At 43.6% G+C, this 17,578-nt stretch overlaps 1 protein-coding gene across 1 annotated transcript in view; it reads left to right on the top strand.

The window, feature by feature from the left end:
• The first annotated feature begins 3,713 nt into the window (after window positions 1–3,713).
• The window catches only part of Slc12a2 (solute carrier family 12 member 2), a 72,975-nt gene continuing 59,110 nt past the window's right edge, over window positions 3,714–17,578 (top strand). The window contains 1 exon segment of the mRNA XM_038330025.1: window positions 3,714–4,421. Within this exon segment, the coding sequence (XP_038185953.1) occupies window positions 3,714–4,421 (708 nt within the window).

A 17,578-nucleotide genomic window follows, 5' to 3' on the forward strand; every position in this document is an offset into this window, starting at 1 on the left:
TACATTGACTTGGGGTTGTGCTGTTAGCCAAGATGTTTCCATCTTGAAAAAAACAGTGTATGGATCCTTCTCTATGTCACTGAAGATGAATCTGTTTTCATGGCCAGTTCCTTAGTTGTCACCTGGCAAATCAGACAGCCCCATGATGGACAGTTAACTAAAGGAGACCCCCTGATGCTGTTTCTACAAGTTTCATCTGCATATTTTGATTGTTTCTTCTGGAACTACACCAACTTCCATTCCTTTGGCCAATACTGTTACATAATTCAGTATATTCAACTCTTCTTGGTCCTGCATCCAAATGACTTCAGCTGGTTTTCTTCTTATCTTTTAGGTCCTTTCTTCCTCCTGCCTTTTGTCTTTAGTCATTGAGTTTTGGAATTACTCATTTCCCTACTGAACTCAGCTTTAAACATACAACATGAGGGTAATGCCATTTTATTCCTCATAGCATTGTGCCATTAAGACTATGATGTAAAGAGTTTAGCCCAGTATCCCAGGCATACATTCTTCTAAGGTCTCTTAGCTCCTGTTTTACCTCTCACTCAAACCTATTCCTTTCCTTCTTTACTCATCTCAGAAAGTCCACTATTCTTTCAATTGCTCAGTTCCAAAGCCTTGGGTTCTCACTCCACACACACAGTTTCTATCTGCAAATGCTGCCACTTCCCTTGCCAACCACTTACTGCCCCACCCAACCACTTACCCCACTTTCTACTACTAACCACCGTGGCATAAGCAACACTGTTTATCATTTGGGGATTATTCTATTATACTTTAACACTTCTTGGTCTTTCTGTCACTTACTTCTTTGCCTGCAGAGCAGTTACAATGGTCCTGAGTTGGTTACCTAGAGTGACAAATGTGTTGTTTGGTAATTTTGACGGATCATTGTAGAATGTACATACTCAAATCTACATGGTATATAGTTTACATCATACATGTGTTATGCAGCATAGCCTGTTTCTCCTAGGCAGCGTCAGAGACCTGTAGAGCATTAGGGATCGGAACACTGCAGGCTTAATATAATGTTGCGTGTGTATCCAAACTGGAAAAAGGAACAAAACCAGGGGTATGGATTTTTCAGCCCCATCATGACATTATGTGACAGCTTTCCTGAAACGTCACTAAGTTGGACATAATTCTGTATTTAAAATGTTCTTCCTGGAACTCTTCAGTGATTTGACAGCTGCTGCGGACTGTGCTGTGCAGCCCAAACATTTGTAGCTGAAGTTACCCCCCCCCACCACACACACACACACACACACACACACACACACACACACGCTCACCCACCCACGTGATTGAATTGGAAAGAAGGTTCTTCAAGTTACCTTAAGGTTAAAAGAGCTCTTAGGGATGAAGCTGGGGTCAATAAAACTGTGCCTTTATGAGAAAAGGAAGCAGCAGCAGGGTGGTTGCTCCACTGTGTAAGGCCACCGAGAGAAGGATGCTGTCTGTAACCAGAGTCCTCACCTGACCCTAGCTACACTGGGACCTTGATCTCAAACTCAGAGAGCTCCAGAATTGTGTGTGTGTGACTATTGCTTAAGTCATCCAGTCTATGGTATTTTACCAAGGAAGCCTGAACTACCATTCCACTCAGAGGGAAAGCCGAAGTAACCAACAGCCAGAGGCTTGACACATTTCCAGCATCCTCCAACTCTGACCCTGTTGCCTTTGATTCTTTCCCCTCACACTGTCCAACATGCAATTCCATGCCAGGCCTACTCCCACTTCAGGGGCCTTTGCTTTCTCTACTTAGAACAGATAGCTCCAAAATATTTGTATAACATACTTTCTCACTCAAAGGTCACTTCGATGATATCATCCTAAGGAAGATTCACCATCCTAATCCCATCTCCCTACTCCTTTCCCTTAACATTTGCTTCTGATAGACAGGCTAAATATCTTATCTCTTTATCTATGACACTCACGGGATGGATTTAGCTATATCCTAAGGACACAGGGAAGCTCATAGCAGGTGTTTCAACATTTGTTCAGTAAATTAATGTTGAATTCTTACAGCTATAAATTAGCTTTAGGCTGGAAGGCACACCATAGAGCGTTTACTAGGACAGAAGTGTTCCCTAGTAGAAAATTAGACTGCTTGAAAGAACACATGATTTTTTTGGCCTCTTCTGGTTTTCCATTAATATTAGAAAAGTCCATGGTGGTTATAGAAGTCCTGAGTGTATGACCCAAGATCTGTCCTTTTTGATTTCCATCTTTAAAATACAGATAATGATAATACACTGATCAATTGTCAAGGGCAAGTTAGATCGCAGTTGAAGGCTTTTAAATTTTTGTCTTTTTTTATTTTTTATTTATTTATTTTTATTTTTGTAAACACCCAGGCTCTGAGGTCTTGGATACTTTGATCTTGCTTAAAGTATTCAGCAAGAGATGGTGTTTATTCCTACAATTCTTTAAATATAGAGTAAACACAGTATAGCAGACAATGATCCGAGGAAACTATTTGTGATGGCTCGCTCTTAGGGTTTCGGAGAGGTAGCAAGTTAATGGAGAATACTAAGTTGGAAAGCAGGTGTTCTTCCTCTACATTTTCAGAGAAAACAAGCCTGCAGAGCATTTTTGTGTTAAAACCAAGGAATTCTTCTCTACCGCAGCCAAACGGAAAACTCGTAATTGTGGCATCGGCTGCTGCTGTCACTGTATCCCGAGAGAGGCGTTTCCTAACAGTGAAGTTAAAAATTGTCTTCCATCCTCGGAAGGAGGTTCCCTTGCCACCTTCAAGCACCAACATTTAAAAATAAAGGTGTCACCCAAGTGGGGACACACCCACCGCATCCCGGCTGGAATTACTCTTTGGTTATGCAAATCTAAAACGCTGGCGCGGGGCTCTCCAGCTGGGCGCCCGCCCGCTAGCTCGCCCGGGTCGGGGTGCGCGCAGTCTCAGGGCGGGAGCGCGCGTGGCCAGCGCCTCCGGAAGCGCGCGCGGGTCCAACAGGAAAGACCCCAGCATCACCCGCAGCCGGAGCGCCGCGGGCCTGGGTACCACGCGCCCTAAGGGAAACCGCCCACAGGCCCTGCAGCATCTCGCGAGATCTCGCCGGCTCGCCGCAAGTACTGCGAGTTTAGAACTTAAAAAAAAGAAAGAAAAAGAAAAAAGACAGCGAGAGAAGTCTGCAGAGCCGGTGCTGCAGAGCGAGCATCTGCGGCGGCTGGCACCAGGGTCGGGGCTGCGGACGTGCAGGCGGGCGACCCGGGGAGAACGTGGAGCGGGCGGGTGGCGGCGGCAGCGGAAGGGGCGGCAGTGCGCAAGTCGGCGCGGAGACGCGTGCGGCCGCCAGGGCCGCGCCTGCTCGCTGCGCCGCGGAGGCCGGCGCTCGCTCTCCGGGCTCGGCGCGCCCGGCTGGCCGGCGCAGAGCTCGGGGCGGGCCGAGGGGCGGGCTGAGCGGCCCCGCCTCCCGCGTGCTGCACCGAGCGCCGCGGCCCCGCCGCGCCTTTAAACCGCGGGCCGGCCGCGCTCGCGGGCACTCGGCGGCTGGCGGCGAGCGTGTGGCGCGCGGGGTCTTGCGGCTGCGACTCTCTCTGGCGCGCGCTCTCTCTCTCTCTGTCTCTCTCTCTCTTGTCTCTCTCTCTCCTCCGGCTCTCTTGCGGGACCGCCGGCTCACGAGCCAGAGCCGAGCCCTAGGCAAGCGTTCACCCGCCCCACTCCGCTCCACAGCTTCCCCGAGCGTCGGGCGGAGATGGAGCCCCGGCCCGCGGCGCCCTCGTCTGGCGCACCGCGGCCCGCCCGGGATGGGGACGCGCCGCTGGCTGTCGCCGGGGTGGACCTGCCCGGGACTGCCGTGCCTTCCTCCGGTAGAGAGGATGCTACGGCCGGGAGCCAGGCCGGCGGGGTGCGCGGAGAGGGAGCGGCGGCGGCGGGCGATGGGCTGGGCAGACCTCTGGGGCCCACCCCCAGCCAGAGCCGCTTCCAGGTGGACCCGGTTTCCGAGAACGCCGGGCGGGCCGCGGCTGCGGCGGCTGCGGCGGCGGCCGGCAAGGAGACCCCGGCGGTCGGGAAAGGCTGCAGTGAGAGCGGCTCTGCTAAGGGCAACGAGGAAGCCAAGGGCCGCTTCCGTGTGAACTTCGTGGACCCGGCTGCCTCATCGTCCGCGGACGACAGCCTGTCGGATGCGGCGGGGGTCGGAGGCGACGGGCCCAATGTGAGCTTCCAGAACGGCGGGGACACGGTGCTGAGCGAGGGCAGCAGCTTGCACTCAGGCGGCGGCAGTGGACACCATCAGCAGTACTACTATGACACCCACACCAACACCTACTACCTGCGCACCTTCGGCCACAACACCATGGACGCGGTGCCCAGGATCGACCACTACCGGCACACGGCCGCGCAGCTGGGCGAGAAGCTGCTCCGGCCCAGCCTGGCAGAGCTCCACGATGAGCTGGAAAAGGTGAGCTCGCCCAGACCCTCCTCCCTTCTCATGCCCTGGTGCGTGCTGGCCGCAGGATGCAGCCGCCGACTCTCCCTGGTGAGGTGGCAGTACATGACCCGAGGAACGACTTGCTGGCATCTCTGGATTCAGCTGTCAAGTGTGGAATTGCAGCGGAATGTAACTTAATCCTTCAAAAGTTTGCAGCGGGTTAGGCTGGTCATGCGATACAGAGGAGGCAGCACTTAGCAACCTTTCCCATCCAACCATGTATCTTGTGTGCTCCTGTCTTTTTTCACCCCGTCTTGACAGTGTGTCGCCTCTTTGAGTTACGCATGTGTTTAGAGCTTAGAGAAGGGAGTGTGGAGGAGGTGTAGAAGAGGCTCTCTCTTGGGACAGGGTGGAGAGAACCTACTACCATCTGGGTCCTTTTTAGATTGTACTGTATGCCTTATGTATATCCATTAGGGATCCTGAGTGGAAAGAAAGGTTGACGTTTGAAGGAAAATCTTAATAGCATGTGTTTGTATCTATTAATTATTAAAGTCCATTATTTGCAATCTTGAATATGTAGAGGACCATAGAAATCTTTTTTCTTTCTTTCCTTTTTATTTTTTGTTTGTTATTTTTAGTAAGGATCTCTCTGTGTATTTCTAGCTGACCTAGAGCTTGCAGAGTAGACCAGGCTGGCCTTGAACTCATAGATCCACCTGCTTCTGCTTCCCAGCGTTAGGGTTTAAAGGCGTTTGCCACCATGCCCGCAGACTATACAAATCTCAAATCTTGGGAAAAGTTGTATTTGATAATAGCACGGTCCTTTTTGTTTGATTGTTTAATGTAAACTTTTTGGAAAGAGCTGCATCTGGTGCAGGACAGTGGTAGAGAGATGGCTCAGAAGTTAAAAGCATTTGTTGCTCTTGCAGGGAACCAAGAGGGTTCAGTTTTCAACACCCACAATGAAGCACACAGTCCACAACCATCTGTAACTCCACTTCCAGGGGGATTCCATGCCTTCTGACCTTAATAGGCACCAACCCTGCATGTAGTATACATCCATGCATGCAGGCAAAACATTCATACACATAAAATATTTAAAAGAGGGCTGTTTTTAAAAAGTGACATGGGTGAGTCTTTAGAGAAACACAAGGATTTTATTTTATTTTTTTCCCCTCGAGGATGCCTAGAGAAAAAGTCTGGAGTCTTTTATTTTTGTGCAAGCCCTTTTACTTTGTAAACAAAAAACTATTCCCATACACTCTTATTGACTTTTCCTTCTTTTTTTTTTATGGCCTTTTAAGTCTTTTATTTCCTCGGGGTTCAGATAATTATTTGAAGATAACATTGATGCTTTTGAGACCTGATTAATATTTAACTTTTTTATGAGTTGAATTACTTGACATCTGCCTCAGCGAGTCTATAGTGGAATATTGTGACTTCAGAGTTGGTACCACACAGGGCGAGATGATCAGCGTGAAGAAGTTTATGTGATTTGTTTTGACTGTGGTGGTTTGATCTCATACATTCATGTCTTACAAGACTGCACTTGTCCCAGTGTTTGATAAAGTAACAATCATGGTTTGAAGTAAGTGATAGGTCCCAGCCCTTACAAGCTTGTGGATTGTTTAGAAGATTGACATCATTTAGCCTTAGATAATACTACCTCTGTTCTATTGTTGTATTTTGTCCTATCACAAGCGAAGCACTTTCTGAAACACTCACCCTTAGATTTTTTCACATCCATTCTTTTCTGTTTATAGGCTCAATCAGAAGTGGAGTTGGTAAATGCTATTTTACTGGAGCATTTCTAGTATTCATAATTTTTTTTTACAGATACATTTCAGGTTTATTTCGGTAAAGTCAAAATTTAGCAGTATAGCACTGTATCTGTAAGTTGTAAGACATCATGCCTTTGGAAGTTTTTGCTGCTTCGCATTTTGTCAATAATAGTGCACTTTAAGCAACCAGAAGTTCTTGATGGTGTTAACTATTAGCAATTATTGAAGATAATTGCATCAAATGGGTTAGATACCTGCCATGTTAAATAGTACAGAAGCACTGCTCAGAGTTGTAGGAGGCGTGGGTGAAGGTGTGACGTATGACAGTGATCTCTGATTGACTCCCTAGAGTCCATATGTAGTCTTCATCCGTACAGATTGACAGCAACTTGAGCGTTTTTAGTCCTTAGTTAGTAATGATATCTATAGCTTCTTTGATGTTGTAGTATTTGATTGTCGTGTACTATACTCTGGCAACTGAGTGCTATACCATCCATGAAGTGTCTAAGGCAGAGTAAGTGACAGATGCCAAGAGCAATGGGAGATCAGAGGACGTGAAAGATAAATGCTCTACAAACTGACTGGGAAAAAAGATTATCATTGTCTTTGTCACTGACTTTTTAAAGTATTTCCCTGTTGACAGAGGTTTTGTCCCTCTCGGTCCTTCAGTCATTCAGTCCCAAAGAAATATATAGAGGTCTACATTAATTATAAACTGGTTGGCCTATTAGCTCAGGCTTATTAACTTTTCTTATATCTTAACTTAGCCCATTATTCTTGTCTGTGTTAGCCACGTGGCTTGGTGCCTTTTTCAGTGAGGCACTGACATCTTGCCTCCTCTGTGTCTGGGTGATGGCTGAAGACTGACCTTTCCTCTTCCCAGAATTCGCCTGTTCTCGTCACCCCGCCTCTACTTCCTGCCTGGCTACTGGCCATTCAGCGTTTTATTAAACAAGTACAAGAAACAAATCTTTACAGGGTAAACCATTGTCTCACAGCACCCCTTTTTTCAAAACAAGAATTCTGAATTGAATTTTACTTGTTTAGCTTTCTTCTTGACCATTATCCATACAACTTGTAACCAACACTCTAAACAAAGAAAAAAAATCCATAATCCATTTTTTTGGGGGGGGGATGTGAGCATAGTTTTCCAGGCTACTTCCTGCAAATTGGGGGTGCTGATAATCTTATGGAGAACTAAAGAAAATTTAGAATTATGGTCACATCCTGGCTGGAATATTCCTTGAGGCTTGATCATTTCAGCCAGCTGTCTTGAGGCTGTTCTGGATGTAGAAATCAGACATCTGGGCCATCTGCTCCTATCAGATTTCTCAGGGGGGTCTTCCTTGATCAAACCTTATTTTTCTTAATTCAGAATGAATACACCACCTCTCATTTCCTGTGGAAACAAAAGTAAAACCTCTTCTCCAAAGAAACATACCTTTTGACTTAAATTTTGAAGTCAGGACATTTTCAAAATGCGTATGTTGGATTAATGCAGCAGCATTTATAATCAAATGTCTTTTAGCTGTTGCTCCTTCCTCAGCATTCAAACAATTCAAAGACAGTAAATAACATATAGTATCCAGACTCTCTGTATTTTCCATCTTTATGTGGCTTCTCTGTGTGTCTTTGTCTGTCCTGGCACTTGCTCTATAGACCAGGTTGCGCTTGAACTCACAGAGATCTGCCTGCCTCTGCCTCCCAAGTGTTGGGATTAAAGGTGTGTGCCACCACACCCAACTACTCTCTTTCTTTTTTATATTAAGGACTTTATCCTTTTTCTTTTATCTCCCAAGCCTACATATATTTTTAAATACACTGTAAACCATTTAGAGGTTTTCTTCATCTGAATCTATCTTTACTGTATGCCTCTCTTTTTCTGACCACATGAGGCATTAATTTGCTAAGCCATATGGCTAGGATTAAAGCCTTGGCTTTGACAGCTGGATCCCCCGCCCTATTCCCTCCCTTTCTGAGAGTCTAGCCTCATGGTGGATGTACTGGCCGGAGCCATGTTTATTACCACAACTCTGTGGCATTTCAAGGTCCTTGCTACCACCAATAAGCATGTTGTCGGCTATTCATAAACACCATTTAAGTGTTTGGTGGCAGGGGCTCTTAAAAGAGCTGCAAGGTTTTGCAGCTAAAGCTGAGTCAGGAAGCCTCTCTTAAATGAGTTCGCTTGTCTCTAGCAAAGAGAGCCCACCCAAGAAAGTACTGCTAAAGATAAGCCGTAGTTAACTCTATTCTTTTCTGTCTAGAATTACTTCCCAAGCTCTCTCAGGCTTTATGTGGATGCAGTTGTCCATGTGGGTGCCATTTCTGGGACCGGGCGGGACAGAAACCTCAGTCAACATTTCCCCTAATAGCCAACTGCAGATAATAAACAAATATCCTTGCTGTTATGAGCCATTCTAGGAAGAAGGCTAATGGCTTTCCAGTTAGGAACTGTTGGCTGGGTAAGGGGTGATTGTGTTGTCCACAGTGCTCTGGAAATGTGGGATGATGGATAAATGAGTAGCGAGTCAGATACTGTGTCTGCTTGCACAGACATAAAACCAATCATAGTTGTGATTAACACAGCAGTGCAGTGAAAGGAAGCATCACCAGTCAGGGTATCATGGGATCCAGTTTTAATAAGTGTGGCATTGGGGCCCAGGCCTGAAGGATTAGTTGATGGGTGGAATGTCGTTCCAGAACAAAGACTGTATTTGTAAAGGTAGTGAGAAGAAGTGTGCTGTGTCCATGCAACAGACATAAAATGCCGGTACATCTTATTGTAGGTGTAGTGGGAAGCTGTTGAGGGATGCTCTGGGACAGAGTACATTATTTATTTTGTTTGAAAATCTTTGCTGGCCAGAGAATGTTTTATAAGGTGTGACTGGAAACAAAATCTTTAACTGTTGGTGTGATGTAGAGATTATAAGGATTTATGCAAAACAGATTAAATGTGAGAGAGGCTGACTCCCAGGTTTTGGACTTGAGTAATCGAATAGTGGGGTTGTGCTCCCTGACTTGGAAAAAATTGAAGGTGGAATGGATTTGAGTGATGAGAATTCTAGTTGTATTCTTTGTAAGACACATTTTTCAGGCAGAAGGTGTGGTGTGTGTGTGTGTGTGTGTGTGTGTGTGTAAATGGTTGAAGTACCTTAGTTATGAGTGAAATATTGGGTTGATAAAGAAACGTAAAGTATGGTCAAGGGTTAGGCCTGGAGATCACCTAAAGTTGTGTTGGGGACTTTTAATAACTAGACTTCGTAGCCTGGAAAGCAGTATCCTAGAAGGGCAGAAAACTAGAAGAAGGCAGACACTAAGGGCATAGTGGTACATGCCTACAGTCCTGGGAGACTGAGGCAGGAGCACCTTTGGGTAAAGGCCAGCCATGGCTATTTAGATGGTTCTAGGCCAGACTGAGCTTAAGAAGGAAACTCTCTCTCAAAAAGGGTGGGAACTCAAAAAATTGATGCTAGGAATTGATTTAAAAATAATTGCCCCCCCCATCAGAGTATTGATTTCTCCTATAGGAAGAAATAGAAAGTGGAGTACCAGAACTGATCTGGACAACTTTAGCACGTGTGATTGGGAGCATAATTATCAGTTGTGGGGTGGTACACACTCTGCCGCTGTTGGACTCAGTATCATCTTCAGTATCCTCATCCTCATCCTCATCCATCACTCTGTTTTGTAACTGCAGTTAGAACCCTAGGAAAGAGTTTCAGTGGAGCAGAGCTAAGCCATTCCCCTTGAGTGTCCTAGGCTCACCGATTAGGCTATAGACTAGCTGACCACTGAGCCCCTGCTCTGGGATTACAAACCTGGGCTCTCACACCTGGCTGTTTTACTTTACTGACTAAGCCAGACTTCACCCCACTTGTCCTTTTCCTCTTTTAAAAATAACACCTTTGCAGTTGCTCTTAGACCCGGGGTTGGAATCATGTTGTCAGCGTGGCCTGTTTTGCCTTTCTCATCAGTAAAGGAAGCACCAGTGTTTATCACTGAGATTTTTCCTTTAATTCCTAGGAAATCGTTTACACATTTACTAGTAGTAAATGATCTCATAGAAACTGGAAATGGTTTACTAGCCATTTTGATTAAACTGTAGAGCAAGACTTCATACTTGCTTTTCTGTCTGACGCTAGAATATTTACCGGGGTCTTTCTCTCTGTCACATCTGTCTGGCTGTCTCTCCGACCTGCTGTCAGATGCTTGAGCTGCTGGAAGGGTCGCCATCCTCGCTTCAGTGTTGACATCCTGAGAATAAGGAAGAGGATACTTGATGATGCAGTTGTTAATTAGTCCTTCACTAGAATCACAGCATTTGTCTCATTAATTTTCATACAGAGATTAGGTACCAGTGCAGATCTGTTCCCTGGATGTATCGGGGCTGGCAGTTCCTGCCACTTAACAAGGCTTTAAGGAAAACACTGTATTGCCTCTTAACACTGGGCTGGTTCTACGCCCTGCAAATAATTATTTCAGGATATAGCTTGGTGCCTTGAAAGTCACCTGGGAAAAACAAGAATAGGTCACAGCTTGGGTGGTATCTGAATAGTTTCCAGATATGAGTAAAGTGGCCCCTGATAAACATTTGCATGTGGAAAGTCAGATTTCAGTTTTGCTGGGGACCTGACCTGCTATATCCATGTTACTGGCTACTGTAGTCTGGCTTTCAGTTTTTGTATTCATTCTTCAAGTAGAAGTAGCAACTGACTACTTGGGTAAAAAGAAAGATAGATTTGGGAATTTAAAATGAGGCAAAGGAAAAAGATCTGTGCATTACTAGTCGCGCTTGATGCATTGTCTGTGTATATTTATGTTCATGCCTATGCTGTGGGACTAGAACCTGAGAGATGCAAGTTGAGCTTCTTGGGTCTTATGTTTCATATCTTTGCTTGCAGTGACTTTTCATCATTTTTTGCATGTGTTTGGGAAGTCCATAATACCAGTTGAGTTAGGTCCTTGCTGAGTGACATGGGTTATCCACCAAATCCTAACTGAACATCAACAGCAGCACTGTTCTAAGTGTGGGGATACATCAGTAAGCAAAACAAAGTCCCAGGACTTTGTAGTTGTAGGAAGCAGTTGGCAAATAAGGCAGATGTACCACAGTGAAGAAACCAGAACAGGGAGAGAGATTGGTGGCCTAGTTGCCATTTTAGAGTAGTTGAGGCAAGGTCTTAATAAAAGACACAAGCCAAGAGGAAAGGGATTCCCCCCTGCAAAACCAGGAAGACTGCTCTAGACTCAGCAAGGACAGGTGCCTGAGGCAGAGGAGGGACTGTGACTAGTGCAGTTTAGAGATTAGGGAGGCCAAGGCTGAAAAGAGAAGACCCTGACGGAAGTTAGAGGCTGGTGCTGAGCCTCACAGATCATAATAAAGACGTGTTTTGTTCTCAGTAACATTGGGGAGACATTGAGAGGGCTTTGAGCTCAGACTTGGTGGGATTTGACTTAAAACTTAAAAATTTGAATGATTGCCATGTGGAGAATATACTATAGGGTTTAAGGATGGGAGCCAAGACAACAGAGGCTGAACAGGATTTTTACGGAGGTGAGCTGGTTGGTAGAGCAGAGGTTCAGATACGAGGGTTTTTAAAGGAAGGATTGTAGGGACTTTGCTGAAGTTTGGATGAAATGTGTATGGAAAGAGAAATGTTACGTTTTTATTTATTTTTTTTTTAGAATGGAATTACGATTTAAGGAGGTAGGCAAGAACTGGGAAGAACAGGGTTTGGTGGATCCAGTGGGATATAATTCTCTAAACCTGTTCTACAATGGGGCAAGTCCTAGAAAATTGCAGCTACTAATAAATTAGAACTTGAACAGTTTCACACTGTAGCTGTTTGTAAGACTGACCCCCTCTGTAGAAGAGGTAGGTTTGAAATAAGATCTTAAAAATACTGAGGTTCTACCATGATGGGGCTAGTGGTGCTTGCTAGGTGTATTGAATTTATTTAACTAAATACAGGCATCTTAAGAGAGAATACTTCTAGTGCCTTGTCATTGTCTTATAAATGATAAACCCAACAGTACATTGCTGTACTCCTTATTTTTAACATACAGCTTTATAAAAATTGAGGCCAGAATAACTCCATTTAGAAATACATTCTTCCATCTATGTTTCTTTCCTTCCTTGAGAACTTCTTGTAATAGGGGGAGGCTGCCAACATACTGTTTTTATTTAGATGTTTTTCTTTCACACTTGATAGTTTGCAGCTGTAGCCTTGGTGGACAGGTTCTCCCTTAGCCCTTTGACTGTACTGTACCAATGTGTGTCCCCTCCACTGCTGCTGGAGGCAGCTCCACACTGCCCAGGAGAGGATGGGCAGCGTCTCTGGGACTGAAGGTTTGGCCTGCAGGTTTTTGAGTTTCTTTCATCCATCAGTTAGTTATTTTATCTATTTCTCTCCTCTGTTATTTCCACCTGAAGTCCATTCAGTGAATTTATCATTTCACATATTGTATTTTTCTTTAAAATGTACCAAAATCTAGAATTTCTGAAGTTTCCAATGAAGCTTTCACATCTCTGTTAGATGTTTGCTAATATGATTTACCCTTGACTTCTATAGTGATTTTGAAGTATTTGTGTCCTGAAAAGGACATTTGGTTCCTACCACAAACATTTGAATGGGAAACATTTTATTTGCTTGTATGTCTATTAATTTGAAGAGGGGAGAATTAATGTGTAGATAATACATTGTGGTGACTGTGAAATTTTATTTTTAATATTCTGAAGTTGATTTCTCTTTTCTTTGTTGAGACAGTGTCTCACCGTGTACTTCACACTGACCTGGGTGCACTGTGCAGCTCAGGCTATGATTGCTGGTGTGTTGCGCCTTGCTAGGCTCAGACATCATGGAGTAGCTACTGTCTCTCTCCTGTACCTGCCTCTGCCAACAGCTGTTGTTTGGCTCCTGGAAGTCTCCCCTACATTTGGGGGCCAGCTTAGTTATGGGGACTTACCCTTTCTGTTATTCTGTTTTTCCAGAAATTAAAATGAATTTCCCAGTTCCTTTGCTGATTTGTGACTCCGTTCTGTTATTTCAAACTGGTGTGGCTTCTCTCTTACACAGTTTGAGAAGACGCAGTGAAAAGGCAGCACATTCATGCTTTCCCTAGTGCAGGTGCATGGAAGTTTCCTCTCCAGTCTCTGCTCCCACCCCTACTTTCTTTGCGTTCTTTTCCGTGAGCAAACAGGTGGGCTATCAGTTTGCAGTTCTTGACCATTGGTTAAATCTGGATCATTCCACTTAATACATCTTCAGAAAAAGGATATGCCATCTCTGATTCTGAGTTCCTGAACTGAAAATGGGAAAGATGACGGAAGAGAAACACCCAGTGTTATCTGTCCACCCATGGCTTCCATGCAGATTGCGTTTCCAGTGCTGACTTGGTTCTGATGCTGCTTGTCATGTTTCTTCAGGTTCTTCCTAATTTTGGGGTCTTCTTCCCATAAACAATTAGAAATACAAGTTGGCAGGGCTACTTCTTGTTAACAGAAGGTAAATGTTTCCTGGGAATTTTATGTAAAATGTTTCAAGCTCTTTCTTAGTCTGTTGACATTAGGATGTTGTGTGGGATTTGAAGTAATTCCTGTGTTGTTATTTGTGAAGCATTCTTTTGTAGCTCAGTCTTGAAGTTTTGGTAAAGAACATGCAGAGCTAGTTCTAGTGCTGAATTCTTTGACTTGGATCAGCAGTTCTGACTTGGTTCATTGTGAAGTCACATGGTCACACTGACCACTTTTATCTGTGGCACTTGAGTTTTGAGCTTGCATTAATGCCTCTGGATATTAATAGAGCATTGTTAACCAAAGCAACTTGGATTTGTGTAAAACAATACTTTGTTTTCAAAGCGTAGTCTGTATGGGGAGCATTACACTGAATACACCAATCACCGACAGCACGGATAGGAAGTATTGGCAGCTTTGGGATGATATAATTAGCTAGTACTTGCTAAAAAATTAGAACAATTATTAGAATAAGCCTCTTGGACATCTAGATTTGCACATATACACAGTATTTTATATGCTACATATATGCATAGATACAATATTTTGTATTTTAAATTCTAAGTAAGCTATTTTAATGTAACATTTTGGCTTATACTTGAAAGCTGTGGTTAATGGTATGAGAAATTTTGGTGTCTTAAGGATTTTTATCAGTATTATAATCCAAAAATTATTTTTAGGATGTAAATAACTTTTTGATGAACCTTTACATTTTCGATGTATTAGTTTGAGCTTATTTAAAGCAATAATAGCCCAGTACTCAGAGGATGTGAGTTTAAGGCCAGACTAAGCTTTCATGATGAAATCCTGGGGCATAACTTGAAGATACTAACAGTTTTCCCTTTTGAAATTATTTTTAGCTGGTGTGAGAGTTTTTATGTTGTATAAAACCATCACAGTTTTTCATTTTGTCTTTTCTAACAAAATGTGATGGGTACCCCTTTTCACAGGCGTTGGAACCAAACTTTTAGGAATTAATTCTATAGGTAATGAGTAGCAGGGCTAGGATTATTTGGGAGCTAACACTTTGACCCAGTATATTATTTTAAGGTATTATTTAGAAAAAAGACTTACCATAAAAACTTACTGTTAGTTTACTGTATTTCAGTTAAAATGCTGTTTCATTTTCACACATTCTGGAGGAGTGGAGGTGAGTGTGTGCGTTATAAAATCTTAATGCTGTATTTAAAGAGGACTGCAGCACATGGTATGTGCAGTGAAGGAGCTCAGAAGCATTGAGCAGTGGGACCCACCCAGTCAGGGAGGTTAGACTCAGTCTATCTAGGATTTGGATGGAGAAAGTGCTAGGTCCCCTTAAGATAAATTATAGGCAGAGGGAGTTCCAGCTGAAAGTCCCTTAGGAGAAAATAGTTTACAACTGATTTCCCAGGTTGGGAGTGATGGCATATGCCGTCAGTCCCCACAGTCCAGACACAAACACATGCAAATCTCAGAGTTCATGACCAGCCTGCTTTTCATGGTGAGACCACTTCTCAATAAACAGAAAAACCTGTCAGCTGAAGGAAAATTGCATCAGTTAAATATTTTGATGTGAACTTGCAATAATTTTCTAATTGGAAGAATTGGCAGGGGAGGTGTTTCAAAGCAAATTAGTAAAATTAGAGCTGGCTTTGGTTAGAAAAATATGAGAACTTTGCTTATAAATGTTGTGTGTGTATGTGTCATTTCATGTTCATTTCTGCATGTCTCATTGGGCAGTAAACTCTGAAGACATTGAAAAAAATTCAAAGTCATAGTTTTATAGATTTGACTAGAGAAAGTCTCAAAGTTAGAATTTCCCTTTGTTTCTCAAAACAAAGTGTGCTCAACAGAAAAAAGTGAGAATTTCCCTCTTGTTAGCAGTCTAATGCTTATTTTTAATTGTATCAGATATTATTTATTAAAAAACCAAATTCAAAGAATTCAGTATGAATACTTTCATTTTCTTTGCCTTCTTGGACACTTTGGGCCCAGGCCCCAGGCTTGTGAAGGTAAAGTCTGCAAGGGACTAAGAAAGCTGAGCATCACCGGGAACACTGATTAAAGGCGATGGCAACTTTGAGTGGCTAGTTCAACCCAGGGACTGAGTGACTGGCCAGTGGAACTGACCTTCTCCACGTATCAAAATAGCCTCAGTACATTTGAAAGTTAAGTTAGTGTGCACACCTGTTCCATGTCACACATTTTGTATCCCTTCCTGGATGGAACACATCTGGACAGGCTCCTTCGAAGGTGGTGTGATGCAGCTGGCTGTGGTCATTGTGTCTTTTCATACTCATAAGAAACTTGTGTCTTGCCGTGTTAGGCACAGGAGGATCTGGTGTTTGCCACAGGAAACCTGAGTTACTTTGGGTGGGAGTCTCTGCCAGGGTCTGCTCCCCAGACTTTGAAGAGCCGGATTATTCCTCGGCCTTGTGGCGCACTAGTGGAGAAAGCACCTGATTCTCACTGTGGACTTTGGTGGGTGGCTGCGGTAGTGGAAGTCCTCGGAAACAGATGGGACTGTGCGTAGCTGGGAGGGCCGCACAGTTCACTGCCGCTTTTCCATCGTGGTTTTATTTCTGTTACCATTTAAAGCTTATCTCAGGGAAGGATCAGTTTGTTTTACTTATGTGTATTCTTCACTGTTTTTTTTGTCTGTTTTTGGTGATTGGCTGAAGTGTTTAGGCATTTAGATGGTGTGACCCTAGAGTAATATGAAAGGGATAACTTCAATAGGGTATGATCTTGACTTCTAAAATGTCCTTTTTCCCTCCGATATAGCTACTGTTCTGTATCCATCCCATCCTCTGAGTGTTCTGTTCTCCATCTTTCTCTCTGTTCAGTTTCTTTGCTGTCTCTTTAGGTCACTATAAGGTTTGATTTACAATATCAAAGGTGCACCAATTAAATTGTGATAGAATCGAGACTTATTTCATAGATAGTATGAGAAAGGCTTTCAGTGTAGTAATCCCTTGTTGTCTTTTATTAGGGTTGGTGGTATTGAATCGATCCTGTCAGGAGAATGTACTGTATGCTTTCCAGTTCATATGATTTTGACTTACTAAAAAACTAAAAACCTTCTATATCCAATATTCTTTCTTTCCAATATTTCTTTCCAATATTTTATCTTTAATGAATAGCCATCCTAGTATATTTGCTAAATGAATGCCTTCTATTTCCTTCCTACTCACTATGTAAAGTAATACAGTAGTTGGTGGTTCATTTTTCATAGGTGATGCTAAAAGGAAAACTTGTTCCTCTTAAATTTGTATCTCTTTGCCTAAAAGTAGACTTGTTCATTGTCCACAAAACCGACCAAAACTTAATCTGTGTACTCACCTGTGATCACTGCGAGAGGAGTGGAGAGCACTGGGGACCCTGCCTTTGATCTTCCCTTATCGCGATGAATCAGAGCTTCTAAGCAGGAGTAGCCAGAGCGGATGACCACACCAGTGCGTGTAGTCCAGGAAAGCTTAGCCTCACTCACATAGGTCAGCTGGCTAAACTTTCTCCTTCTGAAGAGGAGCCAGAAATTGAAAAGGCAGGTCACCTAAGGACAACTTCCCCACTATTTGTGGACTAAAAAAAAAAAAAAATACCTGAAATGTCTTTCTATAGATTTGATTTAACAACTGTCACACTTGAACTGTGACATTGATGCTTAAATTACGGTGTATCAGTTCAACTAGCCAAAAACCAGACATCTCTCTTGCTTTATATATGTCTGTCATATTATCTAGAGAGCCTAAAACCTTCCAGGATGTGATATTGATGGGAAGAAATTATTATCTCCATCTATCCGAGGAAACCAGTTCTCAGAGAGGGAATTTGACATAAAAAGTAAAGTGTGGGCGTTGAAAAAAGGTATGTAGCCTTTGACAGGGCTAAACATTTCCTGGAGGCTGCAT

This window comes from Arvicola amphibius, chromosome 5 (assembly GCF_903992535.2).
Source record: "Arvicola amphibius chromosome 5, mArvAmp1.2, whole genome shotgun sequence".
NCBI classification, from domain to species: domain Eukaryota; kingdom Metazoa; phylum Chordata; class Mammalia; order Rodentia; family Cricetidae; genus Arvicola; species Arvicola amphibius.